Genomic DNA, 15,083 nt, shown 5'->3' with positions numbered 1-15,083 from the left:
CCAGGCTGCAGAGGTCTGTGTCCAGCTGAGCTACGGGTGGAGAGCCAGAGCCTCTCTGGGCAGCCTGTTCCGGTGTCTGAACACCCTCATGATGAAAAGTGTTCCCTCTTGTGCCTAACTGGGATTTCCAATGCTTTACTTTGTGTCTGTTGCCTCTTGTCGCATCACTGATCCCTTCTGAAAAAAGTCTGACCTCCATCTTCTCTGTACCCTCCAGTGGACAGCTGAGGACCACAATATGATGCCACCCTTTTGTCTCAAGACCAAAAAATCCTGGGTGGTTTCAATGAAAAGCCTTTATTCCTCATGTCTTTACAGTCTTGTTCATTAGTCTTGTCCTGCAGCAGTAGCAGTATGTGGCTTTTTTATCGATGAGGGATATATTGGGGTTTTCTTTTGCTTTGGGAGTGAATGAAGCCTGAATAGATCAATTGTGTGAGCACTGAGATCCTAAAGGAGGAAACATTATGGTATGGATAGTTTGCCGTTATGGGCAGGTCGGAGTGCCTGTGTTGGAGATTGTGGTAGTAATGTCTTTGGCAGAAAAAAAAATATTAGCACATTTAAGTGAATTGGATCCCTGGCCACCATCACAGATTTTACACAGAGGACAAGTCCCAGGCATCTCAGCTCTGGAATCTTCTTCATTCTCCTCAACCTTGACTACATCTTTAAGCTCGTTTACAGCCAGCCTATGCTCCCAGAGGATCTAGCAGACAAACATATGGTCTTGGCTCATCATCACTCTTGAATTTACTTGTGCTGTAGCACATGTGTGAAAGTGAGTTGTTAGTCTGCATCACCCTGTCCTCGTGTCCCGTACTGAAGCTGCCAGGCTGCTGCTGGCCAGTCCTGGCACACACTAGAGGAGTGGTTTAGATGGGAACAGGATAAAGAGCCTTCAGATGCTCCATCTTCCATGTGAGACCTTTTTCTTGGTGCTACGAGTTGGGATCCCCACATGGAAAAAAAATGAGGTGGAAAGCACAAAAGGGGAACCCTCAGTGATTTTGCTGGCTCTGTGTCAGCTCTGTGGAGGCTGCAGCCGTATCTTTTTGCTTCTCGTAAGCCATGTTAGGATGCTGGCAAGTGCCAGAGGTTTATATTTGCTTTAGGTCTGTTAAAAAAAATAATATTGGCACAGGTTTCCTACAAAAATCAGTCTTCAGCTGGCCTTTTTATTTGCTATTACTTGTGTTATGCTGTCCTCCTGCACTCCCAGTCTGCCGCCATCTCTGTGTGTCTCCTATCATGAATCTGGCTTGCAAGCCCCCTGGAGTAGAGCTAGCCATGACTTTACAGCTCTTGACATGGCAGGGCCACAATCCCCAGTGGAGGCTCCTTCATTACCCCAGCACACCCAGGAGGTGCACACAGCTGTGTCTGGGGTATGCTGGTCTGAGGCTGCTGTGTCTGCTGTTGCTAAGGCTTAGAGGCAGCTTTCAGAAGCTGTTTACATCCCTATTTCAAGCTTAGGCTCCTAACTGTCCTTTAAAATTCCCCCTTTGGTGTGTTTGTTACATATTTATAAAAATACCCTTTTATTTGCCTCATGGGGACATTTCCGAATTTCAAAATGAAGTAGACACGGGTTAGGCTGCAGGGCCACCACTCCTCCCAGCTGCATGTGGCCACTTGAGGTTTGGCAAAAGCTGTGGCTTTGCACCGCAGCGACACAGCTTCTGTTTATCTGCTACTCAATGAAAATAAATGAAAATCAGAGGATCCTCAAGAGTAAAAGCGAACACTTGAGGGCTGTTCCAGCCTGCCTGGAAAACAGCCAGCTACCTGTCAGCTGTGCTACCGCTGAGTCCCGAGTGCAGCAAGACTTACCAATTTCACTGGGTGTGGGGTCACCCTGCTTGCAGCTTTGCAGAGGCAGGCAGCTAATTGGGAAATCCAGGCAGATGCTCCTGTTCTGGCTGGGAAGGCCTGGTGATGGGTATTAACTTGTACCTAGGTGCTCTGGCTCCAGAACAGCTCATCAGCCACTCATTTTCACAGCTTTCTCACAAGAAGACATGTCCTGGGCAGGAGGACTGCCCTGTGTTATGCTTGGTGAAGAGAGGGGCTGCCACACTGCAGCACAGCTGTAACGTACTGGGTCCCACTCTGCCCTGCTCAGCTTGGTCTGCCCAAACCCCAGCAATGGCTGTATTTCCACTGATGTGTTCATGTTTCCCACTCCAACTCCTTCCCACCTCCCTGCCCCAGCAGCCTACATGTTCCTGATTTTTTTTCATTAAAAGTCTCCATCAGACCAAGCACTGCACAAAGCGGTACCCATGCGGTAACACTACAAGGTCACCTAACTGTACGTGCCTCAGTTTATTTGTGAAGTGAGGTTTAACATTAAAAAGCAAGATAAGAATATTTCTTAAGATTTCATAAATGTCTAAAACCTGGAACTTTTAAAGGTATAACTTACTCAACTGATACAGCAAGAAGTACTGATGAGGGAATGGGAAGTCAACGGTAATAAACCACTTTTTAACACAGTGTCTCCACACTCTGCTCAGAGAAGTGCTTCACTGAAAGAGGTGCAGTCTCTTCACGTGCCTGGTGTACCCGGCAACACTTGGCTAAATGTTTAGAAATCTTCGTCATCGAAGGTCTCGGTGCACCTCAGCATCACAGTCTCATAATCAAACTGAAGATCTTCTTCCTGAAAGCCCCCCCCCAAAGCCCAGCAGGGTTAAAAACTACAGGAGTTGATTGAGTTTCAAATACACAGGTGGCTGCTCAAGTGCTGGCATGCGTCAGCCAATGTGCCACGAGCCCTCCTTCTCTGAATCAGCAACCAGCACTTGTCAGGTGCATGACGAACGGCTCAAATTTTCAACCAAATTCTTTCTAAAATCACTGGGCTCCACCCTGTGTCTATTTACATAATTTAGACAGGTTTTATTGACTATGGTAACAAGTGGGTCACATAACAGGCTCTGAAGATATGAGAGCTTCCTTGAGCCCTTAACTTCTACTGACTTCAGGCTTTGCTGCTCTTTTAGCAACAGAAGGAAATGGTCTCTTTCACCAGCTTACAGAGAATAAGTGGCTCTTGAGAAATCAAAGTCTAGGAGATGAAAGTGTTCATGCCTGCACAGTCCAGCCAGCCCACCTTCTGCACTCTTTAGGGCAAGACTGCTTTTAAAAATAGGCGCTGTTTAAAAAGTGTGTAGCTTAAGGAGCACTAAATCCCACTTGCTTGTCCAAGTGACTCATCTAAACCCCATAATTTTAAATGAAAGCGTGCCTTTGAAGATGCAAAGGTGCTCAGTGCTATTTAGAACACCTCCCCCCCACTGACTTTCACTTAGATATTGTAAAATGTTTGGACCTCCATCTAAATGAATTTTTTACTGTCTTTGCTGCTCAGCATCTCTTATGATGTGACCTTAAGACACCAGCTCTTGAAAAATTACAAGATTGCTTAACTAATCTCATGCTCAGAAATATTTCTCTACCATGTGGCTTTCATGCCTCTGTTCTCATTTTTGGGTCACTGTCCTTTAAGAGCCCTCCCTTTCCTTGTCCAAATGATGTCCCCCCTCCTCTTGTGTGAGCCTTTCTCAAGCATTTTATAGCAGTGGGGTGCATGCCCTTGGATGCTGTGAGAGCCAGGGCAGCAGCTCAAGAGGAGCTGTACTCAGTGGATCTGTGACTATGAAACTGTGAACATTCACAACCTGACTCCAATACTTTGTACCTGAACAGCTAACCAGATGGCAGAACATAGCACTGGCAGGCCATGATTGGCAATAATGCCCATCACCTCATCAGCTCTGCAGATGGAAGGAAACGAGATGAGACCATAGGCTGCCTTTCATATTTCAGTCGGGTGCACATTGCATACCTTGCCTTGGTGCTGTACCTGCTCCCCACATCTATCTCTGCTGCAAGGTGTGTGCACAGAGCACCAGGACATCACACTATCCTTGGGATAATTAATTTATCCCAGCACTGTCCACACTCCTGGGCTAGTATAGCAGCACCACAGGTGCTACCAGCACTACATCAAGAGAAGGGGAATGGTCTGCAGGGGTTCAGTTGCACCCATAAGGTGAGCAGCAAGGGCTCCTTTCCCAGTCAGGTCCAGGAGTTCCAAATGCCCTCAGTGGTCCAGTTTCTGGGGTAAGGTGTGTGGCCTATACTGAGCTCTCTGCTGCTGCCTGAATTGGTGCGTTTCAAGCTAGCTGGAACATCTCCTCCCTACTCCACAACCACTTCCACAACTGCCTCAATCTGTTTGCTTTGAGATGGAGCTGAATTTCTGCTCTTAAAACAAAAAAATACTGTCAGTCATTTGTTTTCTTTTTTTTTTTAGCCTCTTGGCAGGACTCTCTAAATGTGCTGTACTGCAGTTATCTAAACCAAAACAGATTGTGACCTTCACATTATCAGCACTCACTAGCCTGGCTGATTTCTGCTCAAACCCCCTTTTATTGTCTTATTGCAGATACCTCAAAGTTCCTGCATAAGAGAAGTGCATGCAGCCTTTTATTTCCTTTTGGATCCACAGAGCTCAGCCAACTGCCAATGTGCAGTACTTCAGCTTCTTTTGCTGCCCGTCTTCCTGTCATGCCCATTCTCCCAGTCTTATTTCAAATGTCCCTCATTAAAGCTTGAAAGAGACACTACCTCTTCTCATACCGCCTCATCTGGGAGCTGTGAGATGGACTTGGGCTCGCATATAAGAACACAGCACTGAGCAGAAGGACAAAATGGAACCACCTAATGCTGCCAGGCCATGGCGTTCAGTAAAGAAATTTAAAACTGGAGAAATACTGCATCTTGCCTAAAGCTTTTCTTTCTTTTCTAGGCGTGCTCGGTTTATGGTCATTTACATAAACACAGGAAGAGCTCTGCTCTTGTGAAGAGCATACATAGCTTTTCACAGACTAAGGGGCTGTGTAGATCAGTGCCTGGTCTCTTAAAACAGCCAGAAGTGGATGTTTAGACAAAAAGTGCAAGAATTGTGCATGCAGTGTGCTCTGTTCCCCAGGATATGCTCCCACACTATGGCAAACTGCTGTGAGGACCTTCTAAGCTGGAAATTGTATCTGGACCTCCAGATTTAGGAACTGTCAATGGATTGATGCCCCAGGAGTAAAATCGGGTAATCTGCACATGCAAGTATTTTTTAACATGTTTGCTCATTTCATTGAGTGCTTTCTAGTTCTTCTGGTGTCAAACACAATGAACAACCATTCTGTGTACCAAATCCACACCATTTAGTATCAAAACTCCCTCACTGCACCCCTCAGTCATTTTTGCAGTAGCTCCTGTTTAATGGGCTCTGCTGTGCATGCACCTCCTCTAGTGCTACTGTCTCCCTGAAATGGGGGGAACCAAATGGCACACAGCTGTCACTATGTGACAGATTCAGATAGTGATGCAACACTAGTTTGTGCTTTGTTTTCTGTCCCAATTCCCCCTCATCACTAACACTCCATTTCCTTCAAAGGAGCACTTGCTTAAGTAACAGACTGGGTAGAAGCTAGGGGACAGAAAAGAGCAAAACAGTGGCTACTGCAGTGGTACAGCTGACTCTGAGCCCAAACAAGCCTGCTCTGTGCTGTGGAGTATCCCCTTTTTGATCCTCCACCCATGTGTGAGCTCTAAGCCATCTTCCTGGCAGAAGGGTAAGAAGGGGAGGAGCAGCACTGCAAACATGGTGACTTCTGGCTCAGTGAACCCGCCACAGCAGGCTGAGGGCAAGAGGCAGCTCAGCAGCTGTTTATCAGCTCTTTCAAGAACTCGAATACCCTACTGCTGAGGGCCTGCCAGCAGAGGGCTTGAGGCAGGGAACCTGGCACCCAGACAAGCAGAAGGTGGTCCTGCTGAGCTCAGAATGAAGCGGCTGGGGACTAATGGAGAACTGGGAAGTAAGCTTTGCCTGCTCAGATGAGATCACTCAAGCTTTTCTGCAAGGAACTTTCATGCAAATGACAGCAAAACCCCTCCTCACACTTTGCCTCTTATGAAGGCAATCCTACCAACCTTTAAGAATGGCACATCTGAAGTGATGAACCCCAAGTTTGTATTTGTAAGGATTCTTGACAATATGGTCAGAAGCACAGAAAACAGAAATCCCTTTCTGGCAATGACAGAAATACACTGCTCCTTCTATGAGGAATCCTTTGGCAAAGCTTACCTGACAAAACTGTGCATTAGCAAAGAAGAGGCTTTTTAGGAAGTCAGTTATCTGCAAATAGAGCCTGTGGTGATCCTCTGGATTTTCAGAAGTGCAGCTTGCAAATGATGAACTGAAAATTGAACCAGATACTGTATTTAATTTCCTGTTTCTTCTTTTCTCCTCCTACTTAACTTTACCTGCTCCACATTTTACTTATAAATTTTTTAAAAATCTAATTATTTTCAGAATAATTCTGATATTAAAGACAATAGTGAAGCAAGACCAGGAGGAGCGGAGGTGGATGTATGGATGAGATATTGTCTAACAAATGCAAGGACAGTATGTAAGAACAGACAACAGCAACACAAGAAACCAGTATCACAACAAAGAGATCCACTGATATATGACAGCTAGAGCAACACTGTTTTGGGGAAAAGGATATGCCCATTATAACAGAGAGCAACAATGGTTATCTGGTAGTGTATTTTGTAGGGTTGTTCAGAGGAACAGCTTTATCCACTTTTGTCAAGTTTTTGAGTGAATGCAGTAACATGTAGTCATTAAATGACATATTAGCTGTCACTGGCAGGTTTGTACTCAGGAACAGGTAACTTTGGCAGAAAGCTAAGATATTAATTCTGGACCTCACCTCTATATTCTCCCTGGGATTTTACAAAGTTCTGTCATCACAACTCTGTCCAGAATTACAAGGCACAGAGCGACAGGGAAGGAAAGGAAGAGGATAAATGTTGACTACTGAAATACTAATCTAATTTGGGACCTAAAACAGATTGCAAAGATGATGGCAATATACTGCAGTATTAAGGAATACTTAATCTTATTTTAAAAGCAAACAGCAATTGTGACCTAATAATTGTTATTTAATGGATACATATTTGTTAAGCATTGTTACGTATTCAAGTATATTCTGATAAGCAGCCAAAACCACCTTATTTCCATTCATTCTGTTCTGGAAGTGCAAGATGGAATAGTGAAAGAGAGAAACAGATTCACACTAAAGAATTCTAAATATAGAAAAATAAGTAGAAAATGGGATTTAAAAAAAAACCCAAAACAGATTAAAAATGCTATTTGCAAAGAGAAACAATCCTAATGAAGACTAAGTAGCAAGAATGCATAAAAAATGACTCATAATGGGATTTTCCTCTTGAGGAAAGCAACACTTTTCTTTCTTTGGTCTACTGGGAAAAATCAAAGGCAGTGCCAGCTTTGTATCTGACATATTCTCTTTTAGGTATCTCATCTGACCTGCAGAGGAAAGAGATGTTATTATTTAATAGGTCTTGTGTTTATCTGATGTTACTGTTCAGGTCAACCACACTTTAGCCCGATCACCTCCTTGTGATTGAATTAGGGCAGTTGAAAAAGGTAAGGGAGACAATGCTAAAAAACTGTTCTTTTTTTCTCTCATTAAATTAGAGTACAGTTTATGATTAGCTGACTTATCCAGGAAATGCCTTATAGCCCTCATAGACCTAGTAAGTAAGAGAAATAAAATTAAAACATTACAAATTCTGTAATTTGAAAAGACAGAAAGCTCTAGAGAGTGGTGAAGAAAATCAGGACCCCAGTTATCCTGAAGTGATGAGGTGCTCTTAATAAGTGATGCTTACTGATTCTGCCTTAAATACCTTTAATCATTTCCCTTTTGCACCTTAAGAAACAGTATTATTGTGAGCACACTTGCTAGAGGCTGCTATTCTAACCATTTACACAAAATGAGGCACAAAAAAGCAAGCTACGTTATTGCCACAGCAACTTGCTGTGGAGTATTAACAGTGGCCTAATTAACTTACTCTGCCTAGCAAAAGGGGCGAGTTTGTAATTTACCTCTGGCTAGCCATTCCCTGAGTCTTGCTTCTGTCAAGAAAACCAGCAGCAACATCAAACGCATCTTCAAACATTACCTATCAGAGAAAACATCGGATGTCAACATATCCAACCACCTAAAAGTTTTACCAGGGTGTCATTTTTAATAATGAAGTCTTTAAAAGCACGATATTCTTTCCTTCCATTTAACAGGTACATTTACAGCTCGAGTAAACCAAGAGGGTTTTGTGGAGACAGGATTAATACAGAATAACTGTATCTCATGACTAGGAACACAAGGTTAGTCTATTCCCTTAGGCCCGTGCTTCAACCTCTTGGAATTAAACTTAACACTACATCTCCCCCAAAATCAGTAAAAATATCAACGGTATCAGTGCTTTAGAGACTTGACTGTGGGCTACTGCTTATGGCTGGGGATCACTCCCCAGCCAGTCTCCCCAAACCTGGTTCCAGTGGCATACAAAGACCAATAAGCTCATCAGTTCCATCTTCTGTGCCTGAAAATACTGTGCAGGCAACATCCCCATGACATTTCCTGAGGAGGATGGCAATAAGAGTTGTGTCCTGAGACTCAAAAGTAACTTATTGGTGCAATTACTTATATTGTAAGGAAGCACACCTGTCCCTCCCTTGTAACTAATAAAATTATACATGTCTTTGAGCAGCGACCTGCTTAAGTAATCAGTGCTCCAGGAACAGTTTGCAAAGAGTTGGCTGTTATTTCATCTCTTTTTAACAAATGCCCTGGTCGACTCAGTCACTGACCCTTTGGCTCTGCAGAGGTGCATGGCACAGGCAGTCATTAGCCTGGTACCACTGGAACTGGTCTACAAATACTCTCTCTTTGCTACCAAGTGCTTTGATGAAAAAAAAACAAACCACTCAATCCAAAACACAGCAGGGCTTGGCAAACTGTGTGTTCCTTCTGGATTTCGCTCATCTGTGCTCCTTGGAGAGCTTGCAGAGCACAGTAACTGCATAATTCTTGTTCTTGCTCCCTCCTCCTGGAGCAAGATAGAGCAATTTTAACTGTTACTTAACACAGAAATTCTACAGGTCAGTGGACATTAGCAGGATTACTACTACTGCACTCCTATAGCTTGCTGTATTTCTTACCAAGAGAGAATTTAGTGCAGATATTTCTTCAAAGACTGCATATTGCCTCCACTTATGCATTCAAGTGGTCTTGGGAAAGCTTAATTAAAACTACTGCATGTTTCCAATCAAAAGCTGCAGACCCAATCAGCAACTGAAGGCTTGGTGTTTCAGAGGCAGATGATGTGTGTTACTGAGCACTTACTTCCTCTGGTGTGGAGACTGAGGAACCACTGGCTTCCTCACTGTTACCTCGGCTGTCCCTCACACTACCTTCAGTGCACGCTGGCTGGGGGCAAGCAGCCTTAGGATCCATCAGGAAATCTCTCTGGCTACAGTACTGCAAGATTCTGTCTCTCCTTTCTTCAGAAAGCTCTTGCCAGAGGTGGGAAATAGCTGTGGAGACCTCAGGAAGAGGCACCTCCCCGGTGCAAACAATTCCATGCTCTATCAGCAGGTCCACTGTGTGCTTATAAAAATACAGGTATCTGTAATTAAAGGAAAGGGAGCATCTCTTAAGCACAGACTATGAGCTATCTACTCTAAGTGAGCAGGAGACAGGGCAGAACCTCTGATTCATAAGCACTTCACTGACTCCCCCCTCTGAGACTTCACACAATTACTGAATGTTGCCCAACACTGAAGATTTTGGCAACTCTGCTCTGCCAAGATTTCATCTATGAAAGGCAGGCTCCAGCCACAGCCTCAGCAGCACTGCCTCACACCAGAAGCTCCAGGCACTGCAAGCTGTACTTGTTGCACAGGCAAACCTCATCATGACATTTAATAAATTTTGAGTTACCTGCCTTTGCATCCTGAGGCTTTTACACTGCAAGCCACTTTTTGTACTTTTACTGGCATTGCACTACACTTAAAAGCCTCAGCTGAGGTCATGTCCTGACGTATTAGGTACTGTACATGCAGAGAGAAAGAAATTACTGCAGGCCTGGATGCTCTGACTTCAACAAGCAAGGGAGCTCAATTTCCTCCTTTTTACATCTGAGGAAACATATCCCTAAGAGTGAATTCTGTGCAGTTCGTAGTGAACCTGGAAATTGAACTTAAGTGTTGTAATTTCAACCTGGTGGCTACATCTCAGAATGAGTCCGCTTCTTTGTTACCACTGTGTGGCACAGTGAACAAAGGATAATAATGTCTACTTTGGAAAGCAGCACTGAGCGTTTTTTAATGTTTATTAAATGCTTAGAGCTTCTCAGGTGAAAATTATAAGATCAAAGGAGTACAAACCATGAGTTCTATAAACAGCAGTCACTGTTACTAAGTTTGGACTCAAAATGACTCTTTGGAAGATGACCCAAATGAAGACATTTCCTGATTAATTGCACAGTATTGTATGAAAAAGTAAATCAAAAGAGTTCGGAGTTTAAAAAAAAATAATTGTTCCACCAAACCAATATTGAAAAATCTTAAAATAATTCTGCAAGCAAGCATAAACATGTTTAAACTCATTTCCCTACTGTGGAGTATTTTCCAGCACTGCTGGAGACAGAATACCAAGAAGGGAATAAGCATTCTCACGTAAGGTATTTTGCTCACCAAGGATTCAGGATGTCCAGCTCCAAACAAAGGATCTGCAGTTTCTCAAACAGAAGAATATGAATCACCATTAGACTGCTTTGCTAAAGAAATTAAGTGTGAACATGACTCAACTATTTCCTTCCCAGCTGGAAGGAGACAACCAGATTTTGCAGTGGACAGAGTATTGTGTAGTTCTACCATTGTAGCTCCTGCTGCTGGACATGGAAAAAAAACCAGTCTGTTGAAGCTCAAAGGATTCCTGAAGCTGCCCAAATGATGTGATTACACAAACACCAGAAGGCTGCATTTTCTTTGCTGAAGAGTCACTATTTTTTATGCTTGTTTTAGAAGATAAATTTTTGAGAAGAATTAGTTATGAACCAACTGAAGTCTTCCAAAAGACTGTAGGGTAAGCACCAAAGTCCACACAGTACGGACCCTGGTCTACCTTGTCAGTGAAGAAGGGGAAAGTCCGATGTTTATGGCTCTGTCGTGCAGTCTTTGATGAAACAGAGCTGACTTCCCCCAGAAAATCTTGATTCAGCATATTTCAAGACCTTGTAAATGACACCTTACCACAGCCACCTCTGTTTCTCACAGGACCACAAGCAGGAACAGTAGCAGGAGGCTGGTGCCATCTGCTGGCACAGCTGCAGTCTAGTTTTGAAGAAAAGAAATAATCCAAGGGAATTTTATAAATAAGCACCAGTTTGAAGCAAAAGAGAACAGAGAACTGCGGAAGTTTTTGTCTATCACAGTGGTGCTGAGGACACCAGCTGTAGCTGTGGATTCTCCTGCACTGCATATTTTTATCTCAGAATAGTTAGGGTGAAATGGACTGCTTGATGGTATAAGAGAGATTAGACATCCGTTTCTCAAATCACAATTAAATGATCATTCACCCTTTTGAAAAAGCATCCATGACCTCTAAGAACCTCCTTGTGCTGCCTGACAGCAAGGGGAAAAATGGGATAAATAACGTACACAGTCTTAAGATATCAATAACTTTGGAAAAAACCCAGTAATTTTAGCATTACAACCCCAGGTTAAAATACACGGACCATTGGCGTGAGAACAGTGGTCTTCGACTTTTATGTCCTGCATCAGGCACTTAGGAGCTGATCCTAAAGGGGGTTACAGACTTGCACCCACTTGCTTAAAGTGTAACGCACAGGTAAGTGTTTAGGTTTCCCTCCTCTCCCGTCTTGCAGGCACTTTGAGGAGTGCTTTGCGATATCTTCCAGACCACCGCTATTTTGCAGCCTGCGGGCTGAGGACTGATCTTCCCTTGCCAGATCGAGCCTTACCCTATTCTGATCCCACAAAAAAGTACTCCAAGCTGCCAGGGGCTAAGTGTCTATTTCTGGAAGGCACAACAGTGTTCAAGACCCTCATAGCAATGCCATTAGAGGCAGGATGAACATCACTGTGGGGGAAAAGTATCTGCCTAACTCTGGTTCCTGCACCTCCCTGGAACACGTACAGCTGGACTCTTGAGAACCTCATCTGGTGCAGTCATTCTTACATTCCTAAAATCTAGCCCCATTGCAGGGGTACAGCTTGATAGTGGTACTGATACCACAAAGACACAGGGACACGCACCTGCACTAATCCTTCTGAATGAATAACCTCCTATTCCACCTGAGCTTGCCTGTTAAACCACTGCTGTTAGCAGGTATGGTGCATCTTACTTTGCAAGCCATCGGCAGTCAGGCATGGCCACACAGAGACTGACACACTTGAAAGAAACTTTTCTCTTTTTTGAGGGTGGGTGGAAAATCCTCAGGGATTTTCCAAGGCCTGAAGTGCTGGGTGCTACTGCAACACTTCGAGTCCATTCACATACAAGCTGTGGGCAAGGGACTTGTGAGATACTCAGCTTCATCACAGGCAGGGCCAAAGTTGTTGCCACAAGGCTCCTGCAAGGCAGATGCAGGCTCCAGCAGGGCTGCACGAATGGCAGCAACTGGATGCACAGTATTAATGCAAGCAAATGAAAAAACTGAAGGCAACATGAGGTGCACCAACCGTTCAAATTCCACCAGATCCGGGGATGAGGTGTCTGGAGACTGGATAAGTTCTGGCTTCCCATTCTCTTCCATTGTTTGTTTTTCACATTCTTGAATCAAATACCAGATGGTAGAGTCACTCTCACTCACAGCTTCTGAGGCTGATGCAGTGCTAGAAAGAACACACAGAAAACAAAAAAGCCAGATAAATAACTTAACTGGATTAACAAGGCCCTTGTCATGGTCACTCCAGAGTCCAGGGCCATTCTTCCCAAGCCAGCTTTCCCTTCTCCTTTTGCTTTGCAGGTGAATGAGGAGTCCTTGGTGGAGATGAGCTACACAGAAGGGAAAGGAAATAGAAGCATTGACTGGAAATGAGATCAACAACATGCTTAGGGTGTTCGTGCAATGTACAGTATTACAAGGTTCCAGGTGAAATCTCTTCATCTTTTCCTTATGATCAAAGTCCTCAGCTTGAAAATTCAGTAACAATGACAAAGAGGTTCAGAGATGCTGGGACAGAAGCAAGTGCAAAGTATTACCATTTTCCTTAATTGGTATAAGCCCTTACCTGTGATTGCTGAAGTCTCTCTTGACATATTTCTCCCTGACTTCCTCCAAGCTGGATGGGTTCCCATCCTCCAGATTGAAAGACTCTGTTGTCAGCAGAAAGGTTACTGTCACGTCAGTGGCACTTTTGGCTTCCCTCTCACCCTCAGCCCCATTCAAACAGAATGATTTCAACTGCCAGAACTTCTAATTAAGCAAAAATGATGTGAAAGGAAACATCTTTGCCTCTTCTACAATGTAACTAGCAATACTGGGTGTTTATGATCACTAAGGAACTTACAATCAATGCCTTCTTCCCAATGGTAGTCTGACAGAACTGATGGTGAAAACAACCAGCAAATCAAAGTCCAGGCAAGCACCAGTCAATACAGTATTTCGGAAGTGCCACATAATGAGCAAATTGCATGTGAAAACCCCTGATAACCAACCTGCAATTCACAAGCAGTATGAATTGAACATACAGGCAAGTAAACACAAGGGAATCTTTACCTCCAAACTCTCCTCAACCAGCCTCACTGCTTGTGATCCTTTCAATTTTGCTGTCAAACTATTCTTTCTTCCTATGACTGACTTTTATGGGTTATCCAAGGATGCGGGTTCAGAGGAGACTGCTCATTTTAAGCACTGGGACTTTTAACTGATGCAAATTATCAGAGGTGCAGGTTGCATGAACGTTTTTTTCTAGCTGACAGGGATTTGGACACTTGAAGGGAGATAAAAATATGTCCAAATTCTCTACCCTATCCGTCCCTAGTCCTACTTGTTGCCAGGCACTCTTGGAGGCAGTGGCCAGCATCAGGAAACAGAAGGCACGGGCAAGGGTGTGAGGCCCCCCTCAACTGCTGACAGCACAAGTGACGCAGCGCGGTGCCACAGGTGGTCAATGAGGAGTGCATGAAGACAGCACGCCAAGCTGAAAGGAAACAAAACTGCAGCATCTCTCTTACCTGTTCCTATTGGAGTAAATTCTTAACCGGAGGCTTCCATTTCCTATACTAGGAAACCTTCAACAGCTTCTCTATCCTCCTCTTTTACCTCACACCAGAACCTGCTGTTGTGCAGACTAAGCTCTGGCTGTGCTGAATCACAGTGCTGGGTGCTGGGGAAGGCTGTGCCTCACACTGCACCAGGTCACCGCACCCAAGAGGAGCACACCTGCTCCTGCAGCCCCTCAGTGAGAGCCCAAATGTGCAGCCTGGGGACCCATGCCAGCCCCACGCCTGCTGGGGGAGAATTGGCAGCAGGGCAACAAGAGCGCTCTGCCTTGAACTGCCTGCTGCCATGGGATAGCAGGAATTACTTGTTTCCTTCCTTCACCTCGGCTGGGGAGGGGTAGGAAACGACTGAGAGCCAGAAGGAAACTTCTGAGGTGCAGTGCTCCATGAGATTATAGACTTTTGCACCATCCCTTGCTTATTGCCACAGGTAAGGCCACAGTTGGCTCCAATGCTTTAACGGGCTCACCTGCATACCTGTCTCTATTCAACAAATAAATACAGTCTATTCAACAAATAAATAAAAAACAAGTCCAGGCACCCTGTCCAAGGCAAATACTTGCATACAGTACCTTTCATCTTCAGCAAAGAACCCAAGGTTTGCTCCAGCTTCTGGATAGACTTCTTAGCCTTACGGAAAACCTGATACTAAACATAAGAAGAAATCAGAACTGACTGCTCTCTGCTCTGACTAGATTCATGTTTTAACACGCCTTGGTTGTTTTCTTTATTTTTCCTTCATTGACCTTCAGTTATCTCAATGTCTCTGTGAAAACAACTGTGTTGTTTCACCAGCTACGCTTATCCATATGAAGAGGGGAAAGAAGTAATATCAGAGCAAACTTAAATACAGAATGTAAATATTTCAGTACATATTATACAATACAT

At 44.1% G+C, this 15,083-nt stretch overlaps 1 protein-coding gene across 1 annotated transcript; it reads right to left on the bottom strand.

Moving 5' to 3' along the window:
* Positions 1-2,590: 2,590 nt before the first annotated feature.
* STRA8 (stimulated by retinoic acid 8) lies at positions 2,591-14,861 on the bottom strand. The gene is made up of 7 exons (XM_010189659.1): positions 14,768-14,861; positions 13,202-13,286; positions 12,650-12,802; positions 9,288-9,570; positions 7,988-8,064; positions 6,155-6,266; positions 2,591-2,665 (listed from the first exon to the last, which is right to left on the bottom strand). The coding sequence occupies exons 1-7, from the start codon at positions 14,772-14,774 to the stop codon at positions 2,591-2,593; spliced, it is 792 nt and encodes a 263-aa protein (XP_010187961.1). The 5' UTR covers positions 14,775-14,861.
* Positions 14,862-15,083: the final 222 nt, after the last annotated feature.

The sequence above is a fragment of the Mesitornis unicolor genome, unplaced genomic scaffold (assembly GCF_000695765.1).
Source record: "Mesitornis unicolor isolate BGI_N332 unplaced genomic scaffold, ASM69576v1 scaffold25398, whole genome shotgun sequence".
Taxonomy (NCBI): domain Eukaryota; kingdom Metazoa; phylum Chordata; class Aves; order Mesitornithiformes; family Mesitornithidae; genus Mesitornis; species Mesitornis unicolor.
The sequence above is the reverse complement of the archived record's forward strand: the minus strand, read 5'-3'. Positions and strand labels throughout refer to the sequence as shown.